The sequence below is a fragment of the Rosa rugosa genome, chromosome 3, assembly GCF_958449725.1.
Source record: "Rosa rugosa chromosome 3, drRosRugo1.1, whole genome shotgun sequence".
Lineage (NCBI taxonomy): Eukaryota > Viridiplantae > Streptophyta > Magnoliopsida > Rosales > Rosaceae > Rosa > Rosa rugosa.
In genome coordinates this window covers 51,630,902-51,648,951 of record NC_084822.1, presented here as the reverse complement: position 1 = coordinate 51,648,951, position 18,050 = coordinate 51,630,902, and the positions used below count along the sequence as shown (strand labels likewise).

General features: G+C 38.7%; 4 protein-coding genes across 5 annotated transcripts; all 4 read left to right on the top strand.

The window, feature by feature from the left end:
- Positions 1-1,447: 1,447 nt before the first annotated feature.
- LOC133736145 (probable protein phosphatase 2C 55) lies at positions 1,448-4,680 on the top strand. 2 transcript variants are annotated; one of them, XM_062163581.1, is made up of 5 exons: positions 1,448-1,782; positions 1,919-2,789; positions 3,271-3,595; positions 3,860-4,009; positions 4,235-4,680. In XM_062163581.1, exons 2-5 carry the CDS (start codon positions 2,050-2,052, stop codon positions 4,529-4,531), a joined length of 1,512 nt encoding a protein of 503 aa, XP_062019565.1. In that variant the 5' UTR covers positions 1,448-1,782; positions 1,919-2,049; the 3' UTR covers positions 4,532-4,680. The 2 variants fall into 2 exon arrangements, with proteins under 2 accessions (XP_062019565.1, XP_062019564.1); XM_062163580.1 differs by having other exon boundaries at positions 1,898-2,789.
- Positions 4,681-4,822: 142 nt separating this feature from the next.
- LOC133736147 (arabinosyltransferase RRA3-like) lies at positions 4,823-7,282 on the top strand. Its single transcript, XM_062163582.1, has 2 exons — positions 4,823-5,388; positions 5,885-7,282. Exons 1-2 carry the CDS (start codon positions 5,206-5,208, stop codon positions 6,998-7,000), a joined length of 1,299 nt encoding a protein of 432 aa, XP_062019566.1. The 5' UTR covers positions 4,823-5,205; the 3' UTR covers positions 7,001-7,282.
- Positions 7,283-7,688: 406 nt separating this feature from the next.
- Positions 7,689-11,910, top strand: LOC133736144 (J domain-containing protein required for chloroplast accumulation response 1). The gene is made up of 9 exons (XM_062163579.1): positions 7,689-8,534; positions 8,777-9,663; positions 9,750-10,165; positions 10,263-10,368; positions 10,761-10,828; positions 11,057-11,122; positions 11,209-11,286; positions 11,397-11,573; positions 11,721-11,910. Exons 1-9 carry the CDS (start codon positions 8,074-8,076, stop codon positions 11,757-11,759), a joined length of 2,298 nt encoding a protein of 765 aa, XP_062019563.1. The 5' UTR covers positions 7,689-8,073; the 3' UTR covers positions 11,760-11,910.
- Positions 11,911-12,059: 149 nt separating this feature from the next.
- Positions 12,060-16,647, top strand: LOC133736148 (deSI-like protein At4g17486). Its single transcript, XM_062163583.1, has 4 exons — positions 12,060-13,469; positions 14,538-14,792; positions 15,473-15,760; positions 16,057-16,647. The coding sequence occupies exons 2-4, from the start codon at positions 14,585-14,587 to the stop codon at positions 16,299-16,301; spliced, it is 741 nt and encodes a 246-aa protein (XP_062019567.1). The 5' UTR covers positions 12,060-13,469; positions 14,538-14,584; the 3' UTR covers positions 16,302-16,647.
- Positions 16,648-18,050: the final 1,403 nt, after the last annotated feature.

The following is an 18,050-nucleotide window of genomic DNA, read 5'->3' as shown; positions in this document are numbered from 1 at the left end:
GGGAGTAAGAATAGGCCTAAGTGTGCTAGAGTCCTGGAGAAAGATTTGCAGGGGAGAAAATCCAAGAAGTGGAAACTTCGTGATACTGACCGAGTGCTTCATGCTTCAGTGGAAAAGGAGGCATGTAAGAATCTTGAGCCACTGTTGGAGGAGCATGCCATGGATGGTTCTGGTAGGGGTACAAATAATGCATCCTCGTCTAGCAATGTTTAATTTCTGTTTGGGTCGCAGGGTCTAGCTGCTCGGTTGTCACTTTTATTTCATTTACTTCTGAGCCTCTAGATCTTGTTTAGAATAAAGGTGCTTGATTTGTCCCTAAAAGGTGGGTGTACCCGGGAGTGCGAGGCTCTGTCTTAGTATAGATTCTTTGTATGTCCTAAAGGATGACTCTTTTTGTCGGCTCCTGTGGGGTGTGTTGTTTCTGGTACTGCCTGCTGAATATTAAACGTGACTGACCTCTTTTGATTCAAAAAAATATCTAAAATGTATTTCAACATAATTCGATATATTTATGAGAAGGGTGGTGCTATTCACACACTCATTTTCTCTATTGCACACCCCCTCTATTTTTCTATTACTTTAATTCAATTTATTTTTACAAATTACCCTAACAGCCTAACTACTCTCCCTTGCAATTCTGATTATTTTTTTAAATATTTTTTATTTATTTTGCAAGTCAATCATCACCAAATTCTAAACTCTTATTTTCCCGCAGTTGAGGACTTCAAAACCCTTATTTTGTAAGTCAGTTTGTGTTCAAGTTTTTCCTTACTTCCCAAACTCCAAACTCCATGAAATTTTAGCATGCTCTACCTTAATGTGTTTACTTTGATTCTGAAAAATTTCAAGTTCATTGCTACACAAATGAATTTTTAGGATATCTCCAAAGCTGAATTGTTCCTGCCTTAAGGTTCCACTTTAAATTGTGTTAAATTTGGTCTTATTCTAAATTTCTCTTGCTTGAGAACCCCTTAAGTCATATCCCGGCTATGGGCTAGTTAATCATTTTCTATATAATTTGTATTAGTATATTTAATGATCTTTGATGAATTTTTGTTAGAGATTTTTTCTTTCTTTCATGATCAAGGGAGTGAGGTAGCAAGTCATCTCGGTTACATTAGCAAATTAGTAACACAATCAATCAGTATTCAGATTGAGGTCCACGAGGGTATCTCACTATCTTAGTAAAGCTAGACTAATCCTCCGCAGCAGACGCACGATCCTGAAGACCCTTGAAACATGCTTACTACAACCTGGTAAGAATTGAGACTCGAATGCTAGACATGAGCGCCCTCATGTTATCCCGCTCGACTAACCTTACCACACTAGGTTGTTACATGTTGTTAGAGATTCTAAGAGAATATTGTTTGTAATACTTGTTTAGGTTCCCCTACTATATATATTGGATGAAAATGATATAATATGAATGTATGGTAACAGGCGTAGAAGAATAAAAGTCGTCTTCACGGACCGGCTCGTTTATTTGTCCCCGTAAATACCAAACCACCCCCAAACAATTTGGAGGTAAAAACCCTAAAATTCCTTTTAGAAACCTCGCAAATGTGTGGATTTTAATTTCTCTTCCAACCGTTGGTGGGCGATCTTGAAAGTGGAGTTAGAAGAGAGTTAGGAGGAGGATAGAGATTAGAGAAGGCCCTTGCCGCCACCTAACTCCGAAGAACAAGATTGACATCTAGTTCCACCCTCTCTTTCGCGCCATATAAGTGCCCGTTGGGGCTTCCACAACTCATTCAGGGCTTCGATTCCGATCGCTTGAGCCTGGTGAGGTTTCAATTTCTCTGATTTTTTCTTGTTTCCGAAAATATTGGATTCTAGTTTCATGTACTGCATATATGAACTTAAAAGATTTTTTTTAATTTTTTTGTTTGTTTGGCAGATTGTGAAATATTGATGGTAGGAGATGGAGATGATGTAATAAGTTAGATGTGTAGATAGTTATGAGATTTAATTTTGGCTACAGTGGTGACCTGTGTGTTGTCTGCAATAGAGGCTTATTAGGAGCTAAGCTGTTCTGTTTAAGAGGGTAAGATGCCATCTTCTTATTTATCGAAGCTTAGGACTGCAGTACAGAGATCGATTGTAGGCCAGGAAGGTGTTGTTCACGACTCGCTAGAGGGGCTAATTGGGCAAGGCAAATTGTTGTTTGGAAATTCTAGGCTGTTCCATTCGAGACCCTTTTCGGCTATTTCAGACCTGAATGCATTTCTGCCGCCGGGCACTGTTGTCGCTGCAAGGTCGGATTCGCAGTTAGTTAACCAGAGGACGCAGATTTCTGTTGTTGGGGAGATTTCGCGGATCATTTCAACTCCATCTGTGTCGGGGCCTTCGTTCCAAGTTTGTGGGTATCATATTGATTCTGTGCTTTCAGATCCCAGTCAGTTTCAGACTAAAGCCATGGCTTTGTGCGGTTCTAGAGCTCTAGTTGGGGGGTGTTCCCCGGATACTTTAACATCAAGGCGTGGGCTGCTTTCGTTGTTAACTGAAAGTGCTTGTACATTTTATAACAACAGAAGTAAAAGTTCTGATGGTTGCCAGAAAGCAAGCATGAGTTTGAAGAACAAGGGGCCTCCCAACACTAATGCAACTTATGGATATTTCGTATATGAAGTTGGGAAGAGATGGTGTAGTAACTTCCCAATAAATGGATTAAGCTCGAGAGAATTTCATAATTCTTCCACATGCTTCTCTGCTGGGACTGCCCACGATGTGTCTTTTGATAATTCTGCTCCTGAGGAGCAGCTTTCAAGTTCTACAGATTCATCAGATCAGTAAGTACAAACGACCAGCTTATTCTATTACTAAATTTTTCCATCATTGCTCCTGAGATGTTATCATTATTATTATTTTTTATGTGTACTTGTTGTGGCATACAATTTGATACTTGCTTCCATATTTTCTAGCTTTAGAGGAAACAAACATATTACAGCTTGATTTTCCTTTTATTCTGTAGAGTAACTAGAAGTTTTTATTTTTAGTTGGGCTGCTGCTTTTGATGAGAAGTTTGCTAAAAATGTGATATGCACTCACAAGTCACAATTAAGTGTCCCTGCTAATTTCACTCATAGTTTGCTCTGATATTATGTGATCAACTGTTCTCTTATCATGTAAGAATAGTAACCAACATTAGTCAGCTGAATTTGAACTATAAGATTATTAAGCATTACACATTGTATTGGGAATATCTGCCCTAGTTTAATTTGTATTATTTTAAGCAGTACAATAACTCCACATGTGTCACAATAATTACAGGAAGAACACAGATGCAAAGTCCTTAAAACTAAGTTCAGGATCATGCTACCTGCCCCATCCTGATAAAGAGGACACTGGCGGGGAGGATGCTCACTTCATATGTGTGAATGAACAAGCAATAGGGGTGGCAGATGGTGTTGGTGGCTGGGCAGATCATGGTGTTAACTCAGGATTGTATTCCCGAGAACTGATGTCTAATTCTGTAACAGCTGTTCAGGAGGAACCCAAAGGTTCAGTTGATCCTGCTAGGGTGTTGGAGAAAGCTCACTCCAGCACAAAAGCCAGAGGTTCCTCAACAGCATGCATCATAGCACTCACAGAACAGGTTTGGAAATTGCTTTTGTTTTAAGCAGGACGTTTAATTAGAAGCTTTTGCCTTGTCTAAGTGACTATGGCCTCATGCTAGGTGTTAAAGAATAAATATCCATTCTGCTGAGGCCATTTTAAAATTGTCTTGTGTTGAAAACTGACATAGTAAAAATAATCCTTGAAGTCTTAAATGTTTGTCCCTAATTTATAGGAACTGCGCTAATGCTACTTTGTTGCATATTGACTTGCTGGCAAGTTAACTGTTGAAATTTCACTGCAGGGTATACATGCAATTAATTTAGGTGATAGTGGGTTTATAGTTGTTCGAGACGGGTGCACCATCTTCAGATCCCCTGTGCAGCAGCATGATTTCAATTTCACTTATCAACTGGAGAATGGAGTCAACAGTGATCTACCTAGCTCTGGCCAGGTCAGCAGCATATTTTCTTTATAAGTGAAGCAATTACTTGTGTAGCATATTTTTTGTTCTATTGATTCTGTCCATGATAATTCCGTTCTGGCATATTACATTTCACTCTATTCTTGGTTGTATCATATATCACCCACTTGTCAGTTGTATTCATGATTCTCAGATGCAAATGACTCAAATGACTGTAGTTTGTATCACTAGCTAAGTTGCGTCTTTTCTCTACAGGTTTTTACAGTTCCTGTTGCTCCTGGGGATGTTATAGTTGCTGGAACTGATGGCCTGTTTGACAACTTGTATAACAATGAGATTACTGCAGTTGTGGTTCATGCCATGAGAGCTGGATTAGGGCCTCAGGTGACAGCTCAAAAGATTGCAGCCTTGGCACGCCAACGAGCGCAGGACAGAGACCGGCAGACACCTTTCTCTACTGCTGCTCAAGATGCTGGGTTCCGTTACTATGGCGGCAAGCTCGATGATATCACTGTTGTAGTTTCCTATGTTACCAGTTCAAGCGATGCATGACTCCAGATCAAACACTCTCATATGTACATGCACACATCTTATTTTAATTTCATTTTCATTACCCGACTCGGTGTTGGAGAATCAAAGCATTCTCTATGACAGGCTTATTGTAAAAGCAAAATGGCATCAGGCCTGATTTTGTCTTGTCATTCCTATTTTGGCCACTCTGCTCTTTACATAGATAAATGAGTGTACACGTACACGTACACACACTCTTCTTGGTTCTGAATGGATCTTTCCAAAAGCATAGCTTGATGTTTTGCCCTTCACTTTTCGGTTATCGTATTAGATTCCGGATAGTGGGCGGCTGCTATTCCATGATTTGTCTCTTCACAGATTAGTGAAAAAAAATGTTCGCACTTATCAAATAATGTTCATAGGGTCACCGGGCGCACTGGGCCTGGTCAAGCTGTAAGGTCGATTGGGCCTGGTCCCCCCGGGTTGGGGTCCTGATCGGTCCGAATCACTTTTGCTAGATAGAGTTCTGTCAAAGTCAATGAACAGTGTAATAAATAAATAAAACTGAATCCAGCCACAAATTACGAAGAAGAACACACACAGAGACTACTCCAATGTCCGCTTCCCTCCTCCTGAGCTCAATTGAAGGCAGCAGCGGTAGAAACCCTAAGTGACTGACTGTGTACGACGACTTGTTAGAGAGAGAGAGAGAGGAAATGGCGCTTCGCCGAGACAAGGCGGTCGCTCAGTCTTCACTTCGCGGATCTCGAATTCTTGTAGCCATTGTCGTCGGAGTCCTTCTCGGCTGTGTCTTCGCCTTCTTGTATCCTCACGGCTTCTTCTCCAACTCTGATGATCCGCTCATCCAAAACCGCCGAATCGGGAAATCGGACCTCCAGGTTCGGATCTCTCTTCTCTAATTTGATTCTGTCTATATTTGCCGCAGTGTTTCTGTTCTTCAAAGCTTACAAGTGCATTGTCTAAGCAATTGGATATTGATTGATCAAATTTCAGCTCAGAAATAGTTGTCAAGTGCCTCATGCAAAATCTTCCTCGGTTAATTTTGTGGTATTAACCAAGTTGTCTCTATGTGCACGCAAAGAATATACCTCATTTCTCTTTTTAATAAAAATAAATCAATGCAATTGTTGCTGTTCATCATCAAACACTGATTCATTAAGCTCTGATTACTCGGAAACTAAATTATCATATATTTTGATTCTGTCCTTTTCGACGTATCATTGGCTCCAATTATAGAAACTTTTTTTTTTTTTTTGATAAGATTAGAACTTTTGCTTATCTGGTTGATTTTTTTTTTTTTTTTTTATGTTATTGGAAATGTTATGGTTAAACTGCCAGCATAGCTTGAGTGTCGACCTGTATTTTGGCCTGCAGAGTAGCTCTTCTCAATGTGAACCACCGGAACGGATTAACATGCTGAGGTCTGATATTGGAGCACTGTCGGACAAGAATGCTGAGTTGAAGAAGCAGATACAAGATCTAACTGAAAAGCTACGGCTGGCTGAGCAGGGGAAAGATCATGCACATGAGCAGTTTTCAGTGTTAAGCAAGCCACACAAGGCTGGACCTTTTGGTACCGTCAAGGGCTTGAGGACTAACCCGACTGTTACTCCTGATGAATCTGTGAATCCGAGGTTGGCAAAGATCTTGGAGGAAGTAGCGGTTCATAAAGAACTCATTGTTGTACTGGCAAATTCTAATGTGAAGTCCATGTTGGAGGTGCAGTTTACTAGCATCAAGAAGGCTGGCATAACCAATTATCTTGTTGTTGCATTAGACGATCAGATTGAAGAATTTTGCAAAGCCAATGATGTTCCTGTATACAGGAGAGCTCCAGATGAAGGTATTGATTCAGTTGCAAAGACTGGAGGTAACCATGCCGTCTCTGGGTTGAAGTTCCGTATCTTGAGGGAGTTTTTGCAACTAGGTTATGGCGTACTTCTCTCAGACGTTGATATAGTGTACTTGCAGAACCCATTCAATCATCTCTATCGGGATTCCGATGTAGAGTCAATGACTGATGGTCACAATAACATGACAGCTTATGGATACAATGATGTTTTTGATGAACCTTCTATGGGTTGGGCTCGTTATGCTCATACAATGAGGATATGGGTTTATAACTCTGGCTTCTTCTACTTAAGACCTACACTTCCTGCAATTGAGCTTTTGGATCGTGTGGGTGGACGGCTTTCTAGGGAAAAAGCATGGGACCAAGCTGTTTTTAATGAAGAGCTGTATTTCCCTTCACATCCGGGGTATGATGGGCTTCATGCTGCCAAGAGAACGATGGATTTCTATATGTTTATGAACAGCAAGGTTCTCTTCAAGACGGTCAGGAAAGATGCTAATTTGAAAAAGTTGAAACCAGTAATCCTTCATGTAAATTACCACCCAGACAAACTTCCAAGAATGAAGGCAATTGTAGAGTTCTATATTAATGGCAAGCAAGATGCGCTGGAACCTTTCCCTGATGGTTCTGATTGGTAGTCATAGTTCGACAGAAGATCTGCTCTGACCCATGGAAGGGATAAACAGTGACACAATGCTGTCTAATTCAATTCATACAAGTAGGTTAAATCGACTGCACCTTCTGAGGCCAAATTCAAGTATCCCTTTCCCTTCCCGTGAGTTTCCTTTTAAGTTCTGGTTTTGTATTGATAGTATTAGTAACTTCGTGAGTTTCAGTTGGGTATGCCCTCGTTTTGTTCTGTATCATATATTATATATACACGAAGAAATCTCATTTAAGGGTTTCTCATCTTCCTGTCATTGACATCTTTGGTTCATGCCGACTCTTTCTCATTCTCGCATAAATACCTCTGAAATCAATGTTTGACATGAAACCTTGGTGGGCTGGAATTCGGATATTCTAAATACTCCCCTGCACTGCACTGCACTGGTGCCTCTACATTGGGACCTTTTAGATAACTTTTTTTTTTTGGTCCCCTTTCGATTTAGGTAGCATCAGTGCGGGGAGCACTGCAGAACATCCGAAAGATTGTGATAGGCCATAATAGCAAACTGGATGGATAACAACTTAAATCGAAAGGGGTCGAATGTGGATATCTTGATCACGGTTCCCACTTTTACAGGATTGTGTCCAAACTGCTGACCGGTGCTTGAATGTGATAACCAAGCTAGTTATCATCACAACAATTCTGAATAAGTCACCATTAGATGCACTGCAATAAATCCGGTGCACGTCAAAACAACAGCCTAAATCTTAGGTGCCCAATTAGGTAGTACCTCTCTCTGTCTTGTTTGGACTTTTCTACTTATCCACAACTCCACAAGCACACACATGCAATCTTTCTGCTTGTGTGGCTTCAAATCCTACTAACATTCCCGACCTGAACCCTACTTTGTCTCCTTCTGGAATTTTCCTTTTTCAGTTCAATAATCATGTGTTCCTCCTCAATCCCCCATTTATTGCTAGACCTCTCCTCTCCTGCAACTGGTTCAAAGAGCACTGTTACGGCCGTACCATTAGCAATTTGCCCGCCAATTCTCTCATTTGAATTGTCATCTGATTAGCCCGTGGACACTTGGTATTGACTGAGATGGAGAGGTTTTCACAAAGAGAGAGCATTCTTTTAGGCTACAGTCCTCAAAATTCCTTCATCAACTCTGGTTCTTCGCCCCGCAGTCCCTACAAGAACTCAGATGTTGATTTCCATGATGTGTTTGGTGGCCCTCCGAGGCGATCATCGATTCAAGATATGAGGTACAGCTTCAACGATGTTACAGTTACCAGTGCACCCAAAGGGGATGGTGATGATGATGAGGAAGGTTGGTCTGAGAAGCCGGTGTTTGGGGGAGAGTCCCACAATAGAAGGCGGACTCACAGTGATGACTTCTTTGATGACATATTTAAAGCCAGCAATTCAGTGAGTTCTAGTCCGAGGAGGCTTCAACGGGACCCTTATTCTTCTTCTCCAGGTTCTCGGGTTCTAAGTCCGGCACGGCCCCTGCCGCCTAAACCGGAATCTTCTCTGGGTTCCTCACTGTCACCACAATTCAGGTTTTCACTCTACTGAAGAAAATCTTTAGGTAGAAGTATACATGGTGTTCTGAGTAAAAGCAAGCAATTTGTTTGCTCTTTTATTTTCTGATACTCTTTAATGGATACATTATGTTGCTGGATTGCTGACAAGAATATAGAATCTGTGTTAAACTTCTGTTCATTCTGAATTTGTATTACTAGTTACTGAACATTGATCATGTATGATGTCTTAGTTACGTTAATTTATTCTAATTTCTCAGCCTGCCTGCCAAATTGACCAAAGGGGTGGACTCTCCTCCAACAATTGGTGCCATTACTCGCACGACTTCTCTTTCTAGATTTTCAAGCCAAGCATTTCAAAGTTCTGAAAACTTGAAAAGTGACATTCGGTCATCACTTCGCATGAGCCATTTTTCCCAGGACTTTTCTGTTACCGGTGAAGGGTCCTCAAACTTGGCCAAGACTGACAAAGATGATACAGGAGGCAATTTGGAACAGGATTCTAAGAGTTCCCAAAGTCCAACAAGTAGCAATCTGTTTCAGTTTCATTTCTCAATATACAAGTGGGCTAGCAAGCCAATGGTGATGCCTCTTAGGGGAAGGAGTGGTTCAAGAGCGCAAGCGACTAAAAATGAGGAGCAATCAAGCACTTGTGAATACGCTGGTAACAAGAGTATTGGAAGGAAATCACCTATATCCACTCTGCCTGGTACTGATTTTACCTCCAATGATCACCCGCTGACAGATTCTATGTCGTCCAAGTTGGAAAGCAACAAACAAGAAAATGATTTGCTTCTTGATGAAAGCATTACCAACAAAGTAGAGGAACAGCCAAGTCGATTCATTGAGGAGACAATTCTTCCTGTAGTTGAATCTTTAGAAACTTTCCGCAGCCTTTGTAGTACTGTTGAAGATGTAGCTGGTGCCACTGTTTCATGCCAATGGCCGAAAAAAGATACCGATTCATGCCATTGGCCGATTAAAGACACCGATTCATGCCAGACAAGTGAAGATATAGAGCCTCGTCCTTTGCTTCAAACAGCTTGTGAAGATCCACAAGAAAAAGTTCATGTGCTTATGGAACAACTGCACAAGCCTGAGATAAAACCTACTCATTCTCTGTTTTTTGATAATGATCTTGGAGAAGGTATGTATGTTGTATACTTGTATTATGGCGTAACTGTCATTTGGTTCATGCAGCACCTTTGACACCGCACGTGTTTTTGTATGTAGGAACTAAGGAGATAACTAAATTGGCTGGTAAAAAGGAAAGCCTGGTCGAAGACACCAAAAAATCATCTGTAGATGTTGGTTCTAGTAGAAATGTGAAAAATCAGAATGGAAAAAGAAGTTCCTTGACTAATGTTCAAGTTGATAAAGCTGGTGTCCAAGGTTCACTTCGGAAATTGGGAGACAATCTTGGGAGAAACAAAGTCAAGGGAACAGTTAAGGATTTTGTTAAAATGTTCAACCAAGAAGCATTGTCAAAACCCAAAGATGATGATGACTTTGGAAGTTGGCGCTTTAAACGGAAGGAGAAAAATCCTATTGAATTGGTGAATGAAGCAAGTATAGGCACAACTATAATGCATAAGGAATTACAAAATTCCAATGTGAAGAAAACATTTCCAGATGCTTCTTCCATCAAGGTAATCGATTTAGACTGGTTTGAGTTCACATACCAAATACTAATGATATGCTGATAACATTTACTAAATATGTTACTCTATTTGCTGATATTTCCAGATAAAAGAAGATCTCAAACGTTCAGAGAAAGAAGCTTTTGAAGCAAAGACTGCTAGCTTTATCCGTAATAATGTTCCTAAGCAGTATGCCTCAGCTTCAAGTACTGGTTAGTTCTCCTAATCCTGTATGTAAGTAATGTGCCTAGCTAAACACGAAAGTAGAGGTATCGAAGTATAATAGTAATTGTCATTATAGTATTGGTAAGTGCAGATTATTTACAGTTTTCTTCTATTATATTTTAAGGCCAGTATGTAGGGTAAGTTTTGCAGATATTTGATATTGCTCTAATAAAACACTCTTTTTTCATGAATTGCGTCATAATGTTACTTCAACAAATATCTCTATTCTCTAGTAATTCTAAACATGAGCAAAGAAGTGGAATGAACCTTTGCTTAGCGATATCTCTGAACTAATGTATTTTAGTCTGTGGACATTGTCTGTTTTCACCTTTACTTGGCTTGGAATAGTCTAATTACTCACCAGACAATCTTTTGACAGGATCAGTTGCCAACTGCTCTAAGGCAAATACTGAAGATTTAGATGAGTCCTTCCGTGAAAACTTCCAGGTATAGGGTTCTTTCTTTTCCATAAAAGAGTTGATATCATCTTATGTTGTAGTGTTAAAACTTACAATCATTTGCTAAGAACTAGATTTTACTTGATCCATTCTATTAAATGAATCATTGATGCAGCATTTATCATTGAAGTAAACTTCTTATCATTGATGTTAAGAAGTGGAAAGTTTTAATCTGAGCATATTGTTCTTACCGTAAGTCCTATTGGCGTGTTTGCAGATCAAAGAATTAACTCAAGTTGAGAAGAAACCGCCAGTAGTTGGCAATAATCATGAAGAGTTGCAGGTAATTTAGAACAAACAAACAAATCATGATGTTACAATTTTTTCTTCTTTGCCGGGAGCAGTAATTTATTACTTAACATGGTCCAGGTTATTGATGCTAAAATCCGGCAGTGGTCAAAGGGAAAGGAAGGAAACATACGCTCACTGCTCACTACTATGCAACATGTGAGCATTTTTGTCATTCCGTCTTTGAAGACGACCGAAAAAAATACCATATTGGCATTTTGCTGTTTTCTTTAAGAAAACTTACGCGGGTTTTCACATTAACATGTCAGATTGTTTGGCCTGAGAGCGGGTGGAAGACTGTACCTCTAGTTGATATAATTGAAGGTAATGCTGTGAAAAGATCATATCAAAGGGCTTTACTCTGTTTACACCCAGATAAACTACAACAGAAAGGAGCTACTTCACAACAGAAATACACTGCAGAAAAAGTCTTTGATATCTTGCAGGTACCTAATTATAATTTCTTGGACTATACGTAATAGAGTGCTTAAACTTTAAGAATCACATGTTTCTCTACATTTCTTGTTGAAAAAAAGCAGCAAGTAATGCACTTTTGTGGTTTCATACATCTTTCTTTTTCTTTGGTAAAACAGGAGGCATGGAATCACTTCAACTCGCTTGGTCCACTATGACAATTTGATGTTGAATTTCAATGACAGAGAGTCTTTAAAGTTTAAATTGAAGTGCATCCACATGTAGATATCATTTTGATTGCAGAAATATACAACTAAATTTTTTTTACTGATAAAAAAGATAAAATTGCCTAATTGGGCCTCCTCTTAAGTACGTGTCAGTGACCCATATATAAGCAGGCCCATCCATTACTGTTTACAATTATTATTGTGACGGGGTGGGGGTCCCTCAACTTTGGATTCTCTCAGTCTTTCTTCTCCAGGACATAGGGTGGTACCCTAGGACAGCTTTAAACACTTGTCGTTTTTAGAAGGAGAATTTCTTCGCCTCTGATTAAACCAATGACGACGCAGTAACAGTTACTAAATTTAACATATTGATTGATCGGTGCACAAGGTATTCACCGCTGGTAGTTTAACAGCTAAATTTTACCATGTTCCAAATGTGTTGTGTTTTATTGTTACAAAGTATGTTCGGGACATGATAGAAGTTCTTTCAACTCTTAACTTAAGAGCTTAGCAATAACCCTATCATCAGCACGAGATGTCCGTGGAGGCCTTAACTAAATACAAAAAGCAGTGGACGTGAGAAGCTGTATCCTTCTGTGAATGAATAAAAGCTGGCAATTTTGTTGCACTTTAATTATAGTATAATTGATACACCTACATAGTCAATGCTGACTGCATTATGTTCATGCGTAAACTAAAGGACATGATTGTAATATTCATGAAGCTTTTTGTGTAAATAGAATAGAATTATGAACACTGGGTTTTGTCTAATCATTTGCTTTATCATTGTACAGCTTCTTGCTAGTTTAATTTTTTTGATATTAGAATTAATCTAATGATTTCCGATTAAATTTTTTTTTTTAAACATTAGTACTATTTTTGCCATTATATTTTAATTTATAGTTGATTAAAGCAATTCCTCACATGTGTTTAATTTGAGTCCTTAGATTTGTCTTATGCTGTTGTTTCTTTTCTGGTTTAGTTTACTGATGTAAGAATTATTACAATAATACGTGCCAATGTTGATGTGACTCTTCATCAACTGTTTATGGAACATGCATTTCCCATCCTCATTTTGGTCAGTAAAAAATAATTATCCTAATAACATTGTTTTAACTTTTAAGGTTTAATCAAAAGTTCACAGTCAGATAATGACAAGACAATAAACTGTTGAAAAGAGACCAACTTTATTACTGCAGTCCACTTCAGCAAATATAATATTGGCAAATACTAACCCTTTACCAAATCTGATTGAAGAATACAATACTAATTTAATTGTCCCAATTTTCTTGCTTTGTTGAATAAAAGAGAAAGAGGTTAAGGGGTAGAGCTGTAGTAAGTAGACACAGACAGTGAGATATTCCTCAGTCCTCACTGTAATAATAGTGGTGTAACTGTACCCTCTCTCCACACCCCAATAATAATGATAATGATATTCCCTCTTGTCTTCTGAATCAAATTTTCTCTAGATATTGTGAAGAGAGAGAAGAGAGAAGAGGTGTTAAAGTTTCAACTTTCAGTTTTGGAGTTCTCTCTTGATTTGTTTTAGCTTCTTCAGTATTTTGTGGCCACCAGTTGGAAGTTGGAGGAATACAAAGAGCTCTCTCTCTCATAGCAGTTGTTGGTTACTGAAGCAGAGAGCTAGCTGCTGCTGCTGCTGGGTTTTGCTGGGCTCCAATGGCTTCTGTCTTCTCTTAATCTGTGAGTCCCACTCTGAATCTTTGCTCCATTTTCTCTCTTCTAGCTCTTTGATATTTTTCGTTCAATGGCTTCCTATATTTTCCGGGGTTTGATAATTCTTCGGGTCTGCTTGGCAAGAATACTCTGGAAAATGAAGCGGTAGAAGTTCCATGCTTTGAAATGGCTGTAGCAACTCTGCTATTTTTTTTTTTTTTAAAAAAATTGTTTTGCTTCCTTTTCTTTTGCTGAATTTGTCTGCTTTTTCTTTGGTAACATTAGTAGCCAGACTGGTTTTCTTGTATGCTCTTGAATTTGCTACTTTTCATTCAATATTTGTGGTGAGGAGTTAAAGCTAGATCTGAAATTATGATGTAGATCTTCGAGTTCATAGCTATTTTGCTGAGATCTGTACTGGAGTTAACCCATCAAAATTGTTTCTTTCCGCTACTGTGGTCAATGCAGTGGTTGAAATTCACGTTTAGCTTTAAATTGAGGGTTTGAGTTTACACTTTCCCATTAATATGTTAGATAGTTGGTTGGGAGGTTTCTTTTCGATTTGTTTTTTTTCTTTCTCAATGTTATGATGTTTAAGTTTTTTGGTTGCCAACCATAGTTAGCTGGAGTTCTGATTTTTTATTTTGGGTTGACTAATGCCTTCCTTCTGTCTTTGCTAATTTCACATTCAAAACCCGGTGTATGATATTCATCATTTCTTGATGAATTTCTCAAGCACATGAACAGTAATTATGATTTAACTCTGTATTATGTCATGAAGGCTTAGAAACTCATTTGAACCGGTATGCTACTTTTTACTCACAAACCGTCATTTAAATATTTTACCGGTGAATAATTTTTACATAACAAAGTGAATGAGTTATAAGTTTTGACCGAAGGTATTGTGTTCAGTGCTTGCTCAGGGATTTTACATGATTTTTTGTTTTCTATTCCTAGTTGGTTTGTGTTTACAATCCCAGTTTGATACATTGTATTTCCTATACACCTCCAAGATGGAGAAGAATAAAATAATAGAAGCTATTAATATTGGTCTCATGATATTTTGACAATTTGTGTTTTTATATATTTGTACAGACTGGAGGCAAGCATTGACTGTTTTCTGGTCACACTATCAACAAAACATGAAATTTGAATTAAAGAAAAGATGGAAATCAATTGTCCCACTTCAGTTGAAACACAAATCAGCCACCAGTTTTTCTTTATTTCCCAAATCGAAGTCAGATTTTGGTCCGGGCAAAGCACCTGTATATCTCAATGTATATGACTTGACACCCATGAATGGCTATGTCTATTGGGCAGGCTTTGGAATTTTTCACTCTGGTGTTGAAGGTAAGGTTATGTTCTCTTCCTTCAATTTTATGTTCTCTGCTAATGTATGTTCGATCATTTTCAATCTGTAGCTGAACCATAGCATCATTTGTTCCAATTCTGAGGATTTTAAGTTTTTGACATTACATCTCTTCTTTTTCTTTAAATTTAACATAGTAAGACTATAATACAACAGAAGAGTCTCTGAGGGAACATTTGGGATATTGGGTTCATCCTGTCCTGTGAATGTTAACCACTTTTGTGATTTAAAAAGCCAACTTTGGCCGGTGCAATGTTTGTGCTTGTTCTTTAGAGTGGAGGTTGGGACACTAATGACTAATCATATATAGTGGTTGCACATCTCATATCTAGTGCAAATGTTTGTGCTTATTCTTCTGTGGATCTTATTTTGCCATTTGGTAACATAAGTTTTTTAGCACAAATATCCAAAGGTTGCAACTTCTGACCACTTAGAACTGCTATACACAACATATGACACAACATATGAGGTTCTGATTTCCAATTGTTGAGTGTTTTTGCCTCCTACATCTCACTTTCATTAATTAACTCCCCGTGTCCATTCTTCATCTATCATGCGAAGGTTTCATGTTGAGTGCAACTTGTTGTTATTAATCGCCTCCTTTTTCGATTGCTTCATGTACATGAAGTTCAGTTTCTAATCGTCCACTTGCATTGTGCAGTTCATGGTGTTGAATATGCATTTGGAGCACATGACTACCCTACCAGTGGTGTTTTTGAGGTTGAACCTCGGCAATGCCCAGGATTCAAGTTCAGGAAATCTATATTTATTGGGACAACAAGCTTAGACCCTATTCAGGTTAGAGAGTTCATGGAGCGCCAGTCATTGAGGTACAATGGTGATACATATCACCTGATTGTCAAGAATTGCAACCATTTCTGCAGAGATATCTGCTACAAGCTAACTGGGAAATCAATTCCAAAGTGGGTAAATCGACTGGCAAGAATAGGTATCATTTCCTAACCCCAACTCTTTGAACATTATTTTATTATTTGCATAAGAATAAGTACAAAGAACTGTTCTTGGGAATCTTACATGTATGAACTTGTTGGATAACTTATTCATTGCTAGTTATGTAGTCCCTTATTTGTCATCTTACATATATGAACTTGTTAAAATCAAGTTTGAGTCATGCACTCATGCATGTGTTATCTCACCTGGGAGTCAGAGCAGTCCAACAAACATGGAATAGAGTGGGTATCGACAGCCAAATTAACTTCATTCCATGTTATTACTATTTGGTAGGTTCAATATGCAACTGCATACTTCCTGAAGCGCTAAAGATTTCTGCTGTACAACATGACCCTAACAACCAACCATATGATAGTGAGAAGAGGAGTTTGAGAAGTGCCTTCAGTTGCCTGTCTTCTATCTCAATGCGGCAGAAGCAATTGTCATCATCTTCATTGTTTCTACAGTCACCCTTGAAAGGCTGCTTGCCACCATGGGAATTAAGAAGGTCAAACAATGGTTCCTTGAAGGAAAGGTGAGTGTTTGCAGGATTGCTGTTGGATGACCAACCTCCATGACCTTGCGATGGGGATTTGTTGCTAATTTTTCGTGTGTCAGCACTTGGAAGGCTGCCATCACTCAGATTGTTTTAGTTATCCCAGGTTTGCGGAGTCATGTTTATGATTGTTGTAACTATAGTTTGCAGCTAGCAAATCTAAGAGAAATTGCTAATCAGTTTCTCTCTGTGTCATATTTTTTCATTAGCCACTCTTTATCTTGCAAAGGTTTAGAGGTATCCTCCAGTCACCTCAAGTGTAAATTGTCCTGTTAACTTTGGCTAGTATATCAGTCTCGACAAATGAATCGTCTCTTATTCCTATCTCAGAGGAAGACTTCTAAGGTGGAACGAGTTTTTTTTAGGCCATTTTACCAATTATAGGGTTGAGAATGGAAAAATATTTCAGTTTGGTAACAAGTCCGGGAACAAAAATTCTCCTTCAAGGAAAGCAAGCATTCAACTACACATGGAATCAAGAAGATGGGTAAATTAGAACAACCAAGTAACTCAAATCCATGATAATTTCAAATTCTATTAATAAGGTGAGTTGTGACCTGTTGGTAAATTATAATTCCAACATTGTAAAGGTCATGGGTTCAATTCTCACTGACATATGTAAGGGTGGGGTGGGCTAAGGGTTTAAAAAAAATAAAAATTCTATTAATAAGGTGAAGCATTACATACTATATCCTTAAAACCTATTACGGGGTTGGTTCAGTTGATATGGGCGTGCTTGTAGTTGAGATCCAATTCAAGTTCGATCACTGCTGCCAACAGTCTTACATTGGGTCACGTCATATCCTATATTAGTTATTCAGGTTTTATAACCAAAATAATAATAATAATAATAATAATAATAAAACTATTATGGGGACTACCATATATTATGTTGCACAGTTGGAGCATTTCACATGCGCCGAAGGAGTTTATCCTGGGCCTAGGAAGCCTTTGGGTTCCCCTTGACAAAGTCAAAAAAAAAAAAAAAGTCCATTGCAACTTTAATGCAAGACTTCAACTTTCTCACGGAAAGCCAGCAGGAATGAAGACCACATGCATCACACGAATAACATGTTGCAAGGGATTACAGTGTGCATGCTTTTGGCTTCCCTGAGTTGCTGTACCCGGAAAATATCCTGAGAAGGCACCTCCCTCCTCAAACGACATTTATTTATACAAAGAAATGGCTGCTGAATAATGATAGATGATCACATGAAAAAAAAAAGCAATATAGTTGTATCTGCCTCCATGACAGAGGCAGGAGCAAAAGAATGAGAGGAGAGATTAAACGAAAGCAGGGGCGGTTTGGAGTTAATGTGTAGTACTACTCTGTTGGAAGTTGGAAAGGTCAATATCGAGGACGAGGAGGCTGCGAAAGAGGGGGGAGAGCAACAAGGGTATGATTAGGGATTCTAGGGGTTTTTATAAGCTGCTGCGGGGATCTGTTAGGGTTTGGTTGCTACTCTTTGGTCATACGTACATGGGCTTTGTTTAGAAGAACCAAACGAATATTTTGCGATCTTTAGTCTTTAAGGCTAAAGAACCGTCCTGTTTGTGAGATAAGAAAAGATTATCTTCAGGATAAAATTGATGTTTCTGGGAGGATCGGAGTTCTTGTTGGTGATATCAAGACTTTGGCAACTCAATTTTGTATCAAATTCGCGTCTGGTCTTGAGCTTCGTTAATATAGCAATGGGTACTTTTGAAAGGTGCAATCGAGCAAATTGATGGT